The 16,580-nt window shown below is 42.4% G+C and overlaps 1 protein-coding gene across 1 annotated transcript; it reads left to right on the top strand.

Annotated features, from left to right (window-relative positions):
- The first annotated feature begins 5,204 nt into the window (after positions 1 to 5,204).
- Positions 5,205 to 16,321, top strand: LOC119746060 (histamine N-methyltransferase-like). Its single transcript, XM_038222832.1, has 3 exons — positions 5,205 to 5,632; positions 13,860 to 14,186; positions 14,873 to 16,321. The coding sequence occupies exons 1-3, from the start codon at positions 5,371 to 5,373 to the stop codon at positions 15,241 to 15,243; spliced, it is 960 nt and encodes a 319-aa protein (XP_038078760.1). The 5' UTR covers positions 5,205 to 5,370; the 3' UTR covers positions 15,244 to 16,321.
- The last annotated feature ends 259 nt before the right edge of the window (positions 16,322 to 16,580 follow it).

Below are 16,580 nucleotides of genomic sequence, written 5' to 3'. Positions count from 1 at the left end.
GTAAAGACAAGATCTAAAATGTTGCTAATGGTAGAGGTGGTTCTGGTGGCTTCCTCCACATGTTGGAACAGGAAATTATTCTCAACAATTTGGAGAAAAGAATCAGTGACCTCATTTACCGTAGCGTTTCTTATAGGCTGACCACCGTCCCATTAATTTGACATAAGGGAAGTTGAAATCGCCTGTAAGAACAACATTGCTTAACTTACGACAACCAGGAAGGTTAAAAAAATCAAGACACTAGGCTAATTCTTTAATAGTGTCAGTGCCACTGGATGGAGGTCTGTAGAATACACCAAGTAAGATAGAATTACCTCTTTTACAACAAACTTCACACCAAAGAATCTCACACTCTGAATCAAGATCTGATCTGTGAATGACAGATAAACTGGATTTATAGGCGATCACAACCCCGCCACCGTGTCTGTTTCTATCTTTCCTTAAGACATTGTAGTGATCTGGAAATATTTCAGAACTGCATGAACATATCGTCATTCAGGTGAGTTTCTGTGATGCAGAGGATGTCAGCATCTTCAAATTCAAGAAGGGATTTAATTTCAGTTACTTTATTCCCTAGGCTACAGGCATTAAGAGAGATACATTTTAGATCCCGGGTGTTAGTTTTCGTTATTGGGATTTCATGACCTTTGACACGAGTTCCAGGTACAGTTTCCAGTCTCGACTTTGAGCGGCTATTGTCTGGTTTGGCAGGGGAGGCGTCATTTTTTTTCCTTTCGTTGTTGGGCTGGCACATCCGAAAATCCTCGTAGTTGCGAGGCTGAGACGAAGGGGAAGGGCCTGCTAGGACACTGGCATAACTGCGCTGGTTAACGCTGTTTGTCTTTGCCGCGTTTCTGGGAACAGATGGTCGGATGTGGAGATGTTTGATGATGTTCTTGGCAAAGGACGCAATGCCGTTTTGCTTAAGATGGACATCATCACGTTCAAGATGGGTGGTAGTGATATTATGGTTGTCGATGAATCCCCAACCAGAACGCTCAGCTACATTTCTCAGACCAGTATTGATGAAGCTAACTTCTGCTCGTCTTCCGCAGTTTTCCTCTCTTCGGTGGATGATTGAGGAAATTGTGATTTTAGCTTGCGAGGTTGTCTGCATGCGTCTACCAACGCACTGGATTTTATCGATCAGGGAGTTTGCATCATCTTTGGTGTTGTTTGTCCCCACATGTAGGATGATTTCATTTGGAGCGTGCTTTAGAACTAAGTTCTGTTCCTTGCTGGCGATGTCATCTACCTTGGCGCCAGGGTAGGAGTAGCAAATGACTTTCTTGGTTCTGCTTAGACGAGGTCCCCTTATCTTCTTTATCATTGAGTCTCCGATCAATAGAACGTCGGCATGGGACTCATATTTAGATTTTTGATCTGTTCTGTATTGTTTAATCTGTTCCGAGAATTTTGCCGGGGTTTCTTTTTGTTCGATCAATTCATTGAAGTAGTGATCTATCACTTCCTCTGCAGATGGTTCTTGCTGGTCTGGTTGTTCATGGTCGGTTAACACAGATAATCGATTTGTGAGGGGGACAAAGGATTCAGGTGATGTAGATTTCGGTGGGGAAGTACTTGGTGAAGACAGTTGTGATTGTCTTTTGTCCTTAATGACTGGCAACGAATGGCTTAGTTGGGGCGATCTAATGCTTTTATTGAGAGTCTTGGAGACGGCAGTGGATTGCGTTGCTATATGACAACAGTACTACTGATGCTTGGCTTCACCGTGCATAAGCAAATCAATGGCGGCCTGAAGGTTATTGCGCTCATTTTCTAGAACCCGGGCTTGTCATCTGTAATCCATACTCTCGGCGAACAGGGTTTTTTAAGGACTATATTTCGTTTCTCAGATCTTGGATGGAATCTTTTAAGTCTTCAATTTGGGAATTTGCAGCATGTGGGACTGTCGATGGGGACAATGGCGCCGCCATTGTTTTGGCAGTCGATCTCTCATTTGCAATTTTCTCTTGGGAATCTTGGGCGAGGGGACATTCACTTCTGAATGATTTTAGCTTCGATGATGAAAACACGCCTTTGGAAACTTTGGCCGTTCATCATTTAGATATGAGTAAAGTTCAAGAATGTGATCACAGCTTCGATCGATCTTCTCGATTTCAATATCCATTGTTCACGTGTACCTTGTGAAGATCGCTCGTCGCCATGTTGCTTTTCCCTATGCTCAATTGGTCGCACACTGGAAGAGGTTGTTCGCTTCTTGTAAAGCATCTAAGCCTACGTTTTGCTGTAACAGTTTCTTGGTCGAGTCGTGTGGCACAGGTCCCATATTCAGGAAGATTTGGCGCCGTATTCATATTTTGAAGGAGAGTCGGAGCAAAAATGTGCGCGTACACACGTGTCGCCATCTCGGCTCAAAGAGAGTTGACCATATTGATGAATTTGAGTAAATATGTACTTGGCCGGTGTTAAACACTTTGTTTAAGACCGGTTGGAGTCTGGATGCTGATATATTACCCTTTGCCTTCGTTCGATTGGGTAGATATCAGCATCGAGACTCCTATATCGGTCTTTTAAACAGAATGTTTAAAATTGGCCAAGTGCACATTTTTAGTTTTAGACAGTCTTGCTTGAATGGTTTGGATTACGTATTCTGGGTCATACCTAAAAAAAAGAGATGGAAAAAGTTGGCACGGTTGCTTAATTTTCTCCACATCATTGGTGGCCGCACGGATCCTAGACACCAGGATAAACGACTGTTCTGATCTCTAGTACAAAATGCACTCAGTGGACTTGCCTTAATTGGTTAGATGCGTGATAACGGACAATAAATATCCGTTGGCTTGTAATCGCGAATTTTCCAGATGTGCCATTGTGTTTGGTGTTTGCACGACATCTAAAACGGAAATATTCATAAAACTATAAGCAAAACTACTTCTTATTTAAAATACAATTGTTCCAATTTTTTTTTTTTTAAATGAATACTTCAGGATATATCAGATGATATGAATTCCTCTGGGGAACTAATTACCCACCGGGCCGGTTTTTATGTGCAACCTCTATGAGAGAACGCGGCGAAAAAAATCATTAAAAACGGGCCTTTTTTCACATCTGTCGCCACTACTTATTATTCGACAGGGTATACCTTAGATCTCACTACAGTGTGACCCTAACAATATACTCTTTCAGAAAATGAAAGAAAAACTGAATAAAACACTGAGTTTCACTCGCGAATTGATGTTAAACATTGCATTTTCAGTCAAAAATCTCCCTGTTTTGTGTGTAAACCACGCGTTCAGCCAAGAACTGGTCCATCAACATCATCATAACGTTAAATAGCGCCACCTGGGAGCTTAGATCTCTCGAGTCATTTTTCTTCGACGCGTCAGCTTTCCAACAATATAACCCTTATTGTGATTGGTTAAGGTTTAGGCTCACGTGTATTCATTTACTAAAGAATTGTACATCTAAACTCCAATAAATTTGCCGTTGCTCAATGGCTCAGCGCGTAGGGTCTGCATATTATGGTGGCCCTGAAGGGACATCGCATTTCGCAAACGTGTGCGCACACGTATGCGATGTCGCGAAATTTATCGCGAATATGTGCGCACACGTATGCGATGTCGTGAAATTAATCGCGAATATGTGCGCACACGTATGCGATGTCGTGAAACAATTCGCGAATATGTGCGCACACGTATGCGAATTTGTTTGCAATGTCGTGAATTTTATTGCATACCTTGTCGCATACCTTTCAGTAAAATTCCTAATGAACTGGGGAGTTGTAGCAGCTAGTCTGGAATCTAGACGTACTGTTAGATATAAATAGGGTCTGACTAATAAATCTTCGCGCGCACGCTGTTCCTCGTGCAATCGTTACTACTAGTACTGTCGAGCGCAAACTTGCTACTTGCGCAACTTTGAAATTTGCGCGCGCAAGTTTCAAACTTGCGCGCGCAAATTTCAAAGTTGCGCAAGTAGCAAGTGCGATATGCGATGTCCCTTCAGGGCCACCATAGTTTATTGTACACGTGCTAGGCAGCGCTACTGTATACACAGAGCCCGGGAGCTCTTATCTCTGTGTGTCCAAGGTCATCTGGCTGTGCGCTTTGGCCAGTTTACATGGGGTCCTTTTGACCACAAAGGATTTGATACGAGGCGGGCGGCGGCGGGCGGCGGCGGGCGGCGGCGGGCGGCGGCGGGCGGCGGCGGGCGGCGGCGGGCGGCGGCGGGCGGCGGCGGGCGGCGGCGGGCGGCGGCGGGCGGCGGCGGGCGGCGGCGGGCGGCGGCGGGCGGCGGCGGGCGGCGGCGGGCGGCGGCGGGCGGCGGCGGGCGGCGGCGGGCGGCGGCGGGCGGCGGCGGGCGGCGGCGGGCGGCGGCGGGCGGCGGCGGGCGGCGGCGGGCGGCGGCGGGGGCGGCGGGCGGCGGCGGGCGGCGGCGGCGGCGGCGGGCGGCGGCGGGCGGCGGCGGGCGGCGGCGGCGGCGGCGGCGGGCGGCGGCGGGCGGCGGCGGGCGGCGGCGGGCGGCGGCGGGCGGCGGCGGGCGGCGGCGGGCGGCGGCGGGCGGCGGCGGGCGGCGGCGGGCGGCGGCGGGCGGCGGCGGGCGGCGGCGGGCGGCGGCGGGCGGCGGCGGGCGGCGGCGGGCGGCGGCGGGCGGCGGCGGGCGGCGGCGGGCGGCGGCGGGCGGCGGCGGGCGGCGGCGGGCGGCGGCGGGCGGCGGCGGGCGGCGGCGGGCGGCGGCGGGCGGCGGCGGGCGGCGGCGGGCGGCGGCGGGCGAAGTGCAGTTTTTGTCGTCATAAATGAAGTATTTACCCGAGAAATTTCAAATTTCGAGGAGAACACCGTTAACCAAAATTTCGTTTTTAATTAGGCTTTTATTAAAAAGTTTTAGAGAGATGTGATGCTGGACCGATGAAACAAAAGCGACATTTCATTGTTCATCTTAAAGCTAAAGATATTGTGCTCGGCATTACCATGGTTATGTAGTTATCAGTTATCAGAATCAAATTAATAAAGCCCAAAAACGTAGACTCATGAATATTCAAAAATTTTATTTGCTGGCGTGGCAGACTTCCAGGCCAGATCGGGCGCAGAGCCTTGCAATTCTGAAAGTCACCGCGCGCAGTGGTCTTTGTTGAAAAGTACATGTATTCATGGTGTATTTGCCCGCCAGTACGGGCCGTTATATATCACGCGTCTAACCAGGAGTTGGGCTGTCCATGGGCTGTCTGAGTCGTTACGTAATCCCGCTTGTGTGTAGGATCCGTGGTGTAGGATCAAGGTTAACCTATGTAGTTTGAGAACATACATGTATTGGTGTGTATCCAGCCACTTCGAAGGGTACATTTCAACTTATTGCAAGCATTGTCAGTGATTCTCGGTATTTTTACATAAGTTACGGAATAGTAATATGGAGGTCCAGTTGGACAGTTCTTTTAGATTTCACCCAACGCTTCCACTGGACGCGGACCACTACCAGAAATGTTACAAGGCTTTCTGTGGGGCTCTGATCTGCTGCGCCACGACAAGCCGCAAGAGCCTTGGCACAGCGATCGACAACAGGCTGCTGGGTGTTGGTGCGATATTGACGGACAAGTTAGGCAGAAGGATGGAGGGGCAGCAACCGCCAATTGATGAGCCACTTCGCCACCTGGGCGTTGGTAGTGGTTCTGGTAAGAAGACTCTTCAAACACCCTCCTGTGACGTACGTCACACTGTTGTTTTTTCTTACCATTATTTTGCACTTCGAATGGAGTACGGCGCTCCATTCATAAATCAGTAATTTTAACAGAATCACAGCAAGACAGTTGTAGGTTTTTGTTCTCCTTTTTCCCCTTTAACATTTGTTTAATGAAAAAAGTTGTTGGAAAAATGGACATACCCTTACAAAAAAGTTCTATAGAATTCTATACGAAAGAATTCTATAGAAATTCTATAAAGCATTCTATAGAATTTTGTCTATAGAAATTTTATAGAGTTTCTTTAGAAGTCTTCTATAAGGTTTTATAGAGATTTTATAGAGATTCTATAGAAAAATGGGCCATAATTCTATACAGCGTTTTATAGAATTTTATAGAAATTATACCTTTTCTATAGAACAATTAACAAAATTTTATAGAAATAAGGCTAGTTATATTTAGAATATTCTATAGAACTCTATAGAAAATTTGGACTTTTTCTATGAAATATTTTATAGAACTCTATAGAATTTCATAGAGGTTTTCTCCAATTTCTATAAAAATATTCTATAGAACTCTATAGAAAATTTGGAACTTTTTCTATAAACTATTTTATAGAACTCTATAGAATTTTATTCAGAATTTCTGTAATTTCTATAAAAATATTATATAGAAATCTATAGAAAATTTGGAACTTTTTCTATAAACTATTTTATAGAACTCTATAGAATTTTATTCAGAATTTCTGTAATTTCTATAAAAATATTATATAGAACTCTATAGAAAATTTGGACATTTTGCTATGAACTATTTTATAGAACTCTATAGAATTGTCTAGAGGTTTCAAATTTCTCTAAAAACGTTTTATAGAACTCTATAGAAATGTGTAGCTTCAAGCTATGTTTTGCAACATTGTATAGACTATAGAACTCTATAAAATTCTATAGAAGTTTGGCCCTTTTCTATAAGCTTCGCTTAATAGAATTCTTTAGAAATATGATAGGTTTTTCTATAAAACATGTAATGCAATTCTTGCAGAAATTTTTACACATTTTCATTGAGAAAAATTTGATTGAAAATTAATAAAGATTTCTGTTAACTTCAAAATGTGACATAACCATGGCGTTACTCTTTATACTAAATAAAATCAGGAAAACAATCATGACACAATTACAGTTGGACAGACATATTCTGTTCTTTTTAAAAAAAAATCTTCTGAATTTACAAATTTGTGCATATAGGGGATGAGCAGATATCTTTCCAGTGCAGCGTATTAAAATCAAAGGCACCAATAATGAACACAGTCTGTACAGTGTACACGGTTAATGTGGTGACAAAAATAGCAGAAGTTGGGCTAAAAAAAAAAAAATAAACACATTTTAATATGAATTGTTTTCCTGAGAGGGATACTATAAATTTGGCAAGAAAGACACATGCATGAATGACTTGTGGTTGCAACAATTCATGCCTATATTCAGTTTGTAAAACCATGCATAGAGCTTTGTTGAAAGGCAATGGTATTCAGACATGTTTGACAACTAAAATTGGAAGTTTGAAGGAAAGTACTGATCGTAATTTCCAATAGTCATTCTATCAAGCTGTGACATACCTGTATATCATTTGCATGTTCATGTGTGTATGTATGGAACAAACTGTACGATAATCTTTTTAAAAGTAGTGTCCATTGTAGTTTCCGGAACTGACATCTTGTAGATTAGGACGATGATTCCAACTGCTTCTTAAGGATGCATGCCGCTGCCTCCAATTTGCAGAGCCGGGGCAGAAGCAGTCAGACAGTCTTTGTCTTGTACATGCACATACTGCAGCTCATCTCGGTAGTTCTTGGTAGATCATATCCATGCATAGCGCAAAGGATCATGGAGACAGGTAGATGTAGAATTCTAGATGTATCACTTGAGGAAGTCTGCAGTGGTGAAAATGAATTGTTCATTTTGTAAATGATAATTTTTACAAAAAAGTGTGATGTTAATGAAATTAATGTCTACTAACAAACATGGCCATGATGACCTAAGAATCTTATTCCTCAATGCTGTTCTTATTCAGAATCTTATTCCTCAAACATGTCAAGTCAGCTGACTCTTATTTGTTGATTCGACCCTATTATATCTATTGATGCACCCCTTAGTTTAGTCATGGAGGAATACTTTCTCCATGGTTTAGGGAAGGAGTTTGGGCAGAAGTAGTCCCACTAACTGGGTCGCTATAACTCCTTTTTGACATTTGGGATGTTGGTCTGTCGTAGCTAAGTACGACAGACCAACATCCCAAATGTCAAAAAGGAGTTATAGCGACCCAGTACGTGGGACTTGGGCAGAAGCTATTTGACCCATATTAAACAAGCATGACCAGTTACATGTACTTTTGTAGTTCGTAAAAATTGATGTTCACTTGCAACTTTGCTGAGGAAGGAATCTGGTGATCACGAACTGTATAATGACCGACATGACTGAGACAACAACATTGACAGTTTGTTATAAAATATTGATATAATGTCACTATTCTATTCTGCAACAAAGGTATCTATTAAGGTGGTTTTAAATCAAATCTTCTCTACTCACCATCAGTCACCATCGTTTTCACCCTTCACGTCTTCCGTAATTCTAGCAGAGTAGTACAGCACCGTGCAAATCATGATCATCCGGAGATGTAGGCAACATTACACACACAGTTAAATCTCCACCAAATGTGTTTCCAAGAACAGCAATTAATTCTTGAAAGTTTCCATAGGCATGCACTTTACTGCCAACATTCATGGTTTGAGCAATTTCGTCTCAAACTTCTTGTATGTAAACAAGTACAATCACTAGAGGTTCGCGTTTGTTGAGTTACAAACGCAGAGTGGTCGGGCTGGCATATTTTCTTGTGTTTACAGTGACTTAATCATAATTGAACTGCACATTACCCCTCCCATTACCCTGCATCCATTACCCTGTGTTTTTCACAAAGAAAATCAAACAACCTGCAGTTGAACTTGTTGCTACCTCGACAAGCCTTGTAGGCCTATCAGGAAGTGCACATCTGGTGCTGCATGGATGGCTACTCAAGCATACAACCAGTTGGGACTATTGGTAGACTTGCCGGAGCCTCTTACGTCGTTGGAGTTTATGCAACATATGCTAGTCATATCATAAAATGGCTTTTATGGGTTTTTTCCCTTTTGCGTGGGCATAATAAAACTCTGCACTGACTTTACGACAGAAAAGTTTGTGGCTACACGCTGTAGAAATATTAATTTTCAGCATTCACATATGAGAGGAAAACTGGTGAAGCGCGATTTCAATCGGTTATGGAAAGAAATCTGGTTTTCCTTTTATTTGAGGCTAATTTCTATATTTTGAATTCACCTAACTTTGACCTTCCGGCAGCCCCGGAAGGAAAGGTCAAACGACTTTGACTTCCGGATGATGACGCCATCACACTGTTTTTGTGTCTGGCATTCCTCACTAAACACTTTTATAATATATGTGTCTGTAGTAAAATGCTTCTGCTTTTGAGCTATATTCAGTTTTTAATGCACTTCCGGTAACACCGGAAGTAAAGGTCAAGCGGTTTTGTGTCTGGGGACAAGAAATGTTCCTCACGGCATAGTCTACAACCTCACGAAAAAACGAACACGATACTCTATTTAGTTCAAAAGATATACGCAACCTATTTTGTCAAAATTCGCCCTTAAATCGCTTGTAATTTGATACCTGATGACGTCATGATGGCGTAACAAAAATTATAACATCTCCGTAACAAGGTACAAGTTCACACAAGGTTTTGTGATCATACCGTGAACCGTTTGGAAGAAATGTTGCTTTGTTTTGATTTCAGGCTAACGACTTCATTTTGAATTCATTTAACTTTGACCTTCCGGTAGACCCAGAAGTAAAGGTCAAGCGAGTTCACGTACACGGCAAAAAATGTTTAGCGATTAATGGTCTATCTGATTACAGAATACAAACATCATTAAATGTTTAGTTCAAGAGTTATAAGTGAAAGTATTTGGTCACTTTTTCAGTTAAAATCACTTGTAATTTGACACCTGATGACATAATCATGACTTCAGAGTAATATGCACCACTTCGGATGAGGGTCGATATATATTGAAAGTTACAAGTTCATACCATATACCGTTTAAGAGAAAACCCGCGGAGAAGTATTGTCCGGAAAAAAATAAAAAGAAAGAAAGAAAGATTAATCGCAACAAATCCAAAGAGTGGTCGGGTTGTGCCCGACCACTCAATGACAATACATGTACATCCTTCCGCCCGTGGCTCCATGGTCCACTTTGGTCCAACTGACTGAATTCAAATCTGCTACACAGACAGTTTCTGGTACTGACTGGTATGCAAGGTCGTGTGTACATGTACATGCCGTGCATGGAACTATAAAACAAGTTGGGTGAGACTGGTTACCAGCGGAAGGCAAAACAAGTGGTTGTAACCTGACCTTGCTTTTAGCAGGTGGTCACTTCTCATTCTGGGTGTGGGGCTGGCCAGAGTTGGGGGGGGGGGTAATTGGATTAGTGTGTAGCCTTCTGTTTATTCTAACTCCTACTAGTTTATCCGGTGCTTCTGAGGCGAGCTGCATAAGGAGGGGTATCCTGACTTGATGATTTTATTGCTATATAAAGTATGATATGTAATGTGATCATTGTGATGTATGCTCTTTTTGAAGGATTAATTACAATAAAAATGCAGATGAAACTTAAGTTTCTTCTTTCACATTCTAAAACTAAATAATTATTTCTGTATGTGCTTGAATAGTTGTAGTTGTAAAAAGAAAAATTTCCTGCGTACGCAATGTTATAGCATGGTTCTAGCTATGCAAATCATGAGTAGTAACTCAAGATCGTGAATACATGTAGCTTGAATGATTAACAAACAACCTCATTTCCTCGCTGGAAATTTATTGATGTATAGCTTCTATTTTTTTTATATTAAATGATAATCTTGTACTTTTCCATAGAAATATAGTTCCCGTCTGCATGGTTAAGAAGCACGGAAACTCGGAAAGTGCATGAACAGAGAACGAAAAAAATGACAATACGTGTACTGTGACGACCTGCAGTCGTCCCTTGTTTATGATGTCATTGTCTTGGTATTGTAACACAAGTTTTTGTTCATAGGTGGTGGTTGTGTACCAGTCCTAGAGTCTTGGTTACATGGAGGTATAGAATGATATGTCTCCTAGTAGCGTACACTGTAGCCGGAGCGGACAAAATCATTAAGTTGAAGACGGAGAAGAAACTTTCACTGAAGGAATAAAACTCGTGACAAGGATTATAGGGTCAGGTGTGTTTATTGAGAGCACCGACTAAAATCGCTTGACAGAGAGAGAGACAGTGAAAGGAGAACAAGGAAAGTTGGAAAGTGAGGACTGAGGGGGAGAGGGGCAAATACAGGAATGGAACATAATGGATTGTGTGTAACTGTAAGTGAATTAAACCAAGGACAGTAAATACTAGGAATCTAGGATGTGGTTTTACAGGTCTACGACCGAGCCCAGTGTGACCACACAAATGGAGACAGGGTGTCTCTGTGGACCACAAAGTAATTTAAAATAATCTTAAAGATATCAACGGGTAATAAGTGGGGATAATGTGATTAAAGCTAATTGCGATTCTAAATCTGGGCTTACATTACTTTCATCAGTGAAAAAGAAAATGTCCTCATTTTCAAAATAATGAGAAAAAAAAATGAAACACAAAGAATAATATTAAAACCATTAAGATACATGTATATTATAGTAAAACTAGAACAAACAAATTAAATGCAACAATGAATAGAGAAGAAAGCTGACAAATCGGGCAAATAATGAGAACACCTTATGTGTGACATTTAAACAAATAAAATAAGTATAAAATAAGCGAAATTGTTACAACCTAATTACTACAGGAACTAACTACAATATAAGGCTTTATAATACAAAACCAAATAGTCATTGTTTCTTTGGCGGATCAATGTGGAAACAACAACAAAATGATAAAATTATTTATACATGTATATAGTTATACAATGTCTAATCAAGCAGACATGTACAACATGAAAAAAGTGAACATAAATGAGGTATACTTGAACTACTGTGAAATACGTTAAGTACATTCTAATAATATGAATCGGTAGACAAACCAAGATGGATAGGGCGGGAGACTATTCGTCCGCTTCTTGTGCGAGTGAGAGGAATACCTATCCCAGGTTTGGGTGAGTGTGGGATGGAGTACTGGGGGGAAGGACGGAGAGGAATCAGTGGGAGGGGTAAGTTGGGTGGGTCAGGAAGGAGGGGTGGTTGGGCAGGGATGTTGGGGTTGGAAGCGGTAGGGAACCAAAGAGTGCAGTGAGCTGAGTATAAGGGTTGAGGGTGGGGTGACATGTGACTTGGCTGGCGATGGTTTGGGAGGCACAGGTTGTATGAATGAAACATCTAAACCAGTGGTCAAAGAACAGTCCGCATAAAAGTGAAAGGTGACTGGCCCTACTCAAGGTCAGTTTGGGGTAAAATACACACAGGACACTCACTCGATCCCGTGCCCATGGTTTCGACACGTGGCCAGCGACCATCTATACTACAATCACGAAAATAATCGGAGGGCGCTGCCATTTTCCCGACCGGTCTCCCGTCCCGCCCGCGCCCGTTGGCCGCGGGGGGTGCGGAACGGGGCCCGGCTATTTCCACCCTATTTCCCATAATTCCCTTCCCCATTTGGGCCGCGCCGGCCGGTGCTGATTCCAAGGGGATATGATTATGACTACGTGTAGATGATAAACCGCTCGGATGACAGCTAGCAAAGGTCTGTTACAATACTCACAGTTTAATGCAAGGTTTTGACAACATTTGGCAAGAAGGGACAGTATAGACCTTTCTGCGCTTGGTTGGCAAACTGCATTTTTGCCAACCACGGCCTGCAAAACTATGAAGAAGAATTATTACAGAACATCAAAATATTATTTGATACTTGAAAATACAACATTTCAACAAAGCTACACAATAATTCCTACACATGCCTTTTTACTTTGTGTTGATGGCGTTATGAGGACTTTTTTGGAAAAATATGTTGCCAACCACGGCTTCAATTAATGCGCTTACGGCAGCCCTTACAAAATGGCGGCAATGTTTACAAACAAAAGAAAGGCCTATAATGTCCCCAAAAATGTCCCCTACTGCGCATGTTCAGCAGATGGTATTTCGTTTCGGGCATTTTTGGCATGATACCTGGCTGTTAACTCTTTCATTACCACATTGTTTATTGACCCCTGGACTCTCACCGGGACAAAGTGTTTGCTCAGTCATGCGGAAATCACTAGCGTGTGAAGAAATGACCACAAGTCCAAAACTCACTTTTTTTCAGCCCAGATTTTCACTGCCAAGGAGGGATTAAAATCATGGTTGTGTGTTAAGTTTTTTCTTTGAACCTTGCTCTATTACGTGATGTAAAAAAGAAGTCCCCCGTGCCTTTTTGTTCATCTGGTCCCATTTATCAAACTGAAAGCCATTTCACCACATGACCAAATGGCACTCCATACCACAAATTGTGCGTGGATACTTCTGAAGCACATTTCTCATTTTTTTGTAACGGTAACGCTATAAATAAACTACACCATTAGAGCGATCCGAAAACACTCTCTCAGCTGGTATAAGGTTGGTGTATGGGCAGCCAAACATGTCCACATGTCAATGTGCCGCCTTTCTGAAAAGTGGTAAATATAATCTGTGTTGAGGGTGTTCTGTGTGTGATGGAAAGAAAAGGGTGAAACATTCGATTTTGTTTTCTCTCTCAGAACGATGTTAATTGAAAATTGTATTTAAAAAAAAATTAACCACAAAAACCTACTTTTCCTCTGAAAAAAAGAAAGAAACAGATTTTTATTTTGCGTTGCTTTTTTGCCTCGTATTAAGTTATAACGCAGAAACGATTACCTGAATGGCGTCAGGTCGCAAATTTTTAAAGTAAAAATTCAATCACATAATGAGTGGATTTCTGTGTTCGAAGTCTCTTTCAAAATGCAAGTAAATTCTTTTGCTCGAAAAATAGCGTTTAAAAGATTGAATTTTCGAGAAGCTCGAAAATTGGTCCCTTTTTTAAAAGTCTTCACAGTCCGGGAACAGGATTCCGCTCATTCACATAAGTCTCTGTCGTCCAATGACAGATTCTATCAACATGATGATGTTAACAAGCAATTGTTTTGTATAAAATCCCCTAAATTCCCGATTTCAGGCCGGATTGAAGGACACCTACTCCAGGTTCTCCTCGGTACATTCAAGCAGATCTACAGCCGTGTTTTGGAACCGAGTGGCGAGTCAATAGCCAGCTACCAGGCTTTGGTGCAAGCGGACCCTTCTCTCGCCGAGGGTGTCGAATTCGACTGGCGACAACAGACGTTGGAGGCCTACCAAGCCAGTGACGACAAAGGGCGCGATGTAAAGTTTGACGTCATCACATCCATGCACTCCATTTACTACGGTGGCCGCATGGAGGACAAAGTGCCCTATTTGTACAACCTGCTGACGGAGGGCGGAGTTCTGCTATTCGAACTCAAATCCGGTATGACAAGGAAATTAAATTACAAGACTACATTTTTCTTCTGTGAAACGCCACTCCAGCTCTGTAACATTACAGACACATTGCCGTACTAAAAGTTGGTCCTCTAATCATTCTACACACTGACTCCCGTGCCGCCGGTTTTGTGCACAAACCTTATCAGACGGACAATCAAACTCAATTGACTTCGGCAAAAACCTCAAGCCTCGATAATGAATAAATTAATACGGAAGTACCGGACCTACTTTAACGAAAATGTGTTCGTAATGAAGGCTGTTTCACCGTGGTTTACAACGCCGAGAGACGTCGAATGATTATCTTTATCAGATAAATACGAAAAGCGGGGAAAAAAAAGAAAAAAAATAACCACATTGTCTTCAAACAATGATCCCCTGATCGTTTATTTTGTGATGAAGTGAGAACATGTACCGGTTAAAAAGGGCCACTTTTTCATCCTTAAAATTTGACAGTAAGCAACTCACAATTTACAAATGCCAGTTAATAATACTGGAGTCTTTTACAGCACACGTACTCGTACCTTGAGCACACGTACTCAAGGTACTCAAGGCGCTGGCAATTATGTCTATTTTTATGAGACAGGTGAATGACAGGTGAATGAAGTTTATGAGTTAATAGAATGTCTCGTGGCGTATCACCTGAATTAAAATTCTTTCCATATTTCTGTACAGAGACCGACGACCTGTCCCAAGTGCAAAGGCATTTCCTTTCTCCAGATATCCCTGGTTACCGCTACTACACCGCACAGAAACTGCAGTCGTTCCTGGATGCCAGCGATATCAAGTACGACCGCGTGGACGGTCCCCGCTACCACATCGACGTTACAGAGTGTTTCGACAACAGGTCGACAGAGGGCGCACTCATTCTGGATTTTCTGTCCCACATGAGGCAGTTCCGGAAAGAGGTTCCGGTGGAGAGGCGGGAAATGTTCCTGGGTCTTTTGCGCCAGAACGCGCGCCCTGTCGGGGACAGGCTCATGCTGACCCACGACACATCAGTAGTGACCGTCCAGCGAACAGCCGGTCAGGAATTCAAGGAGTGAGGGGTTCGATTCCTCCCCAAGTCATTTCACGTTGGTGGGCATTGTGTCGTTGTTTTCTTTAAGTCGATGGGATTATATGTTGATGCTTATTAGCCTTGAATTTCTTAATAGGGGTTTTACATTTTACGAATACTTTTAGGTAAAATCCCCGTCATCTTTCAATTTTTTTTTCGAATGCATTTTCCAAGAATCCGATGAATAGAGCCTGAAAGTAAAATGTCTCGTTGCGAGCTTCTGGACCCCTTGCGTGGCCGGCGGGCCGCCCGCTTACGGGCATTTTACATTAGATTGCCCTTTTCTCGCTTAAATTTTGGACAAAATGATTTTAAGCCGTAATCAGCCCCAAGAAACATTCAAGTTGGAATTTTGTCTCGGTATTCCTAAAGAAAACAAAATGATGCGCTTGAAGATAGAAAAACGAAGTTTAATTACGAACTTCCACATCTGGCATTATCGTTCCTAGGTCTCCTTGTTTGCTCCCGTTTGGTTTTACATAGGGTACTTGCGTAAGAACTAAAAATTTTAGTTCTTACGCAAGTTAATGTATAACGCGAAGATTTACGTACCTACAGCCGATGGGTTCTAGATTTAGTTGGGCTGGTTTAAATGCAGTCCTCATCAGCAGTTTCATCGTTTAACGAGAACACCGAGTACACCGAGTACCAGACTATGGTATTCGAGTCTGCCGAATTCCACTAGTCCACATGTATTTTAGATTTTCGGAAACGAAAGGTCACATTTTGGCACGATATTTCTCTATCACGTCATGCGAGATTTCAGTTTCCATCAATGGAGATGGCTAGTAACAATTTTACAAAGGCCTTTTTCGAGGGTGATTTTCTTGAGGAACCAATACACCAAGCAAATTTGCAAATTCTGGAAATTTCGCACGTTAGTTTTCCTGTTCAAGGGGTCTTAAATATAAGTCACAAAAATAAGAGGGGCACTTAGTGCAAATGTTTCATGAGTACTGCTTAAATATTAACTCTCGTCATATTTAAATGGGGTGTTTTGATGCATGACTGAAGTCATTCAGTGAATACTACCCCTGTATACGCGAAAGGGGTGCATTATTCAGTGGATGCAACGCGCAATGATTCGCAGTAAAAGCTGTATTTTTGTTAGTCCATCGTTCCATTAGGCCTGCAATCGACTGTGAACTGTTCGGTAATTATCCTCGAAATGGGGAAAGTTCGTATATTTTTTCCTGTTCAATAATTTACGGTCTTTTCCCATTTTAGAAGACCGAGCATCACTGCAGCAAATGCTGGCCTATCATATTGTGTTTTCTCGGTATGCGTTTCTTTTTATTTCATCAACCACGCATGGTCCAGACG

This window comes from Patiria miniata, unplaced genomic scaffold (assembly GCF_015706575.1).
Source record: "Patiria miniata isolate m_02_andy unplaced genomic scaffold, ASM1570657v1 HiC_scaffold_7, whole genome shotgun sequence".
In the NCBI taxonomy this organism is placed as follows: Eukaryota; Metazoa; Echinodermata; class Asteroidea; order Valvatida; family Asterinidae; genus Patiria; species Patiria miniata.
Note: the sequence above shows the minus strand (reverse complement) of the source record. Positions and strands in the feature narration are given on the sequence as shown.

Bases quoted from the DNA above. Each gene is read 5' to 3' on its own strand.
- LOC119746060 (XM_038222832.1), top strand. From the start codon at position 5,371: ATGGAGGTCCAGTTGGACAGTTCTTTTAGATTTCACCCAACGCTTCCA. The intron at 5,633-13,859 runs GTAAGAAGACTC...TCCCGATTTCAG, and splicing joins GGGCGTTGGTAGTGGTTCTG to GCCGGATTGAAGGACACCTA. The intron at 14,187-14,872 runs GTATGACAAGGA...ATTTCTGTACAG, and splicing joins GCTATTCGAACTCAAATCCG to AGACCGACGACCTGTCCCAA.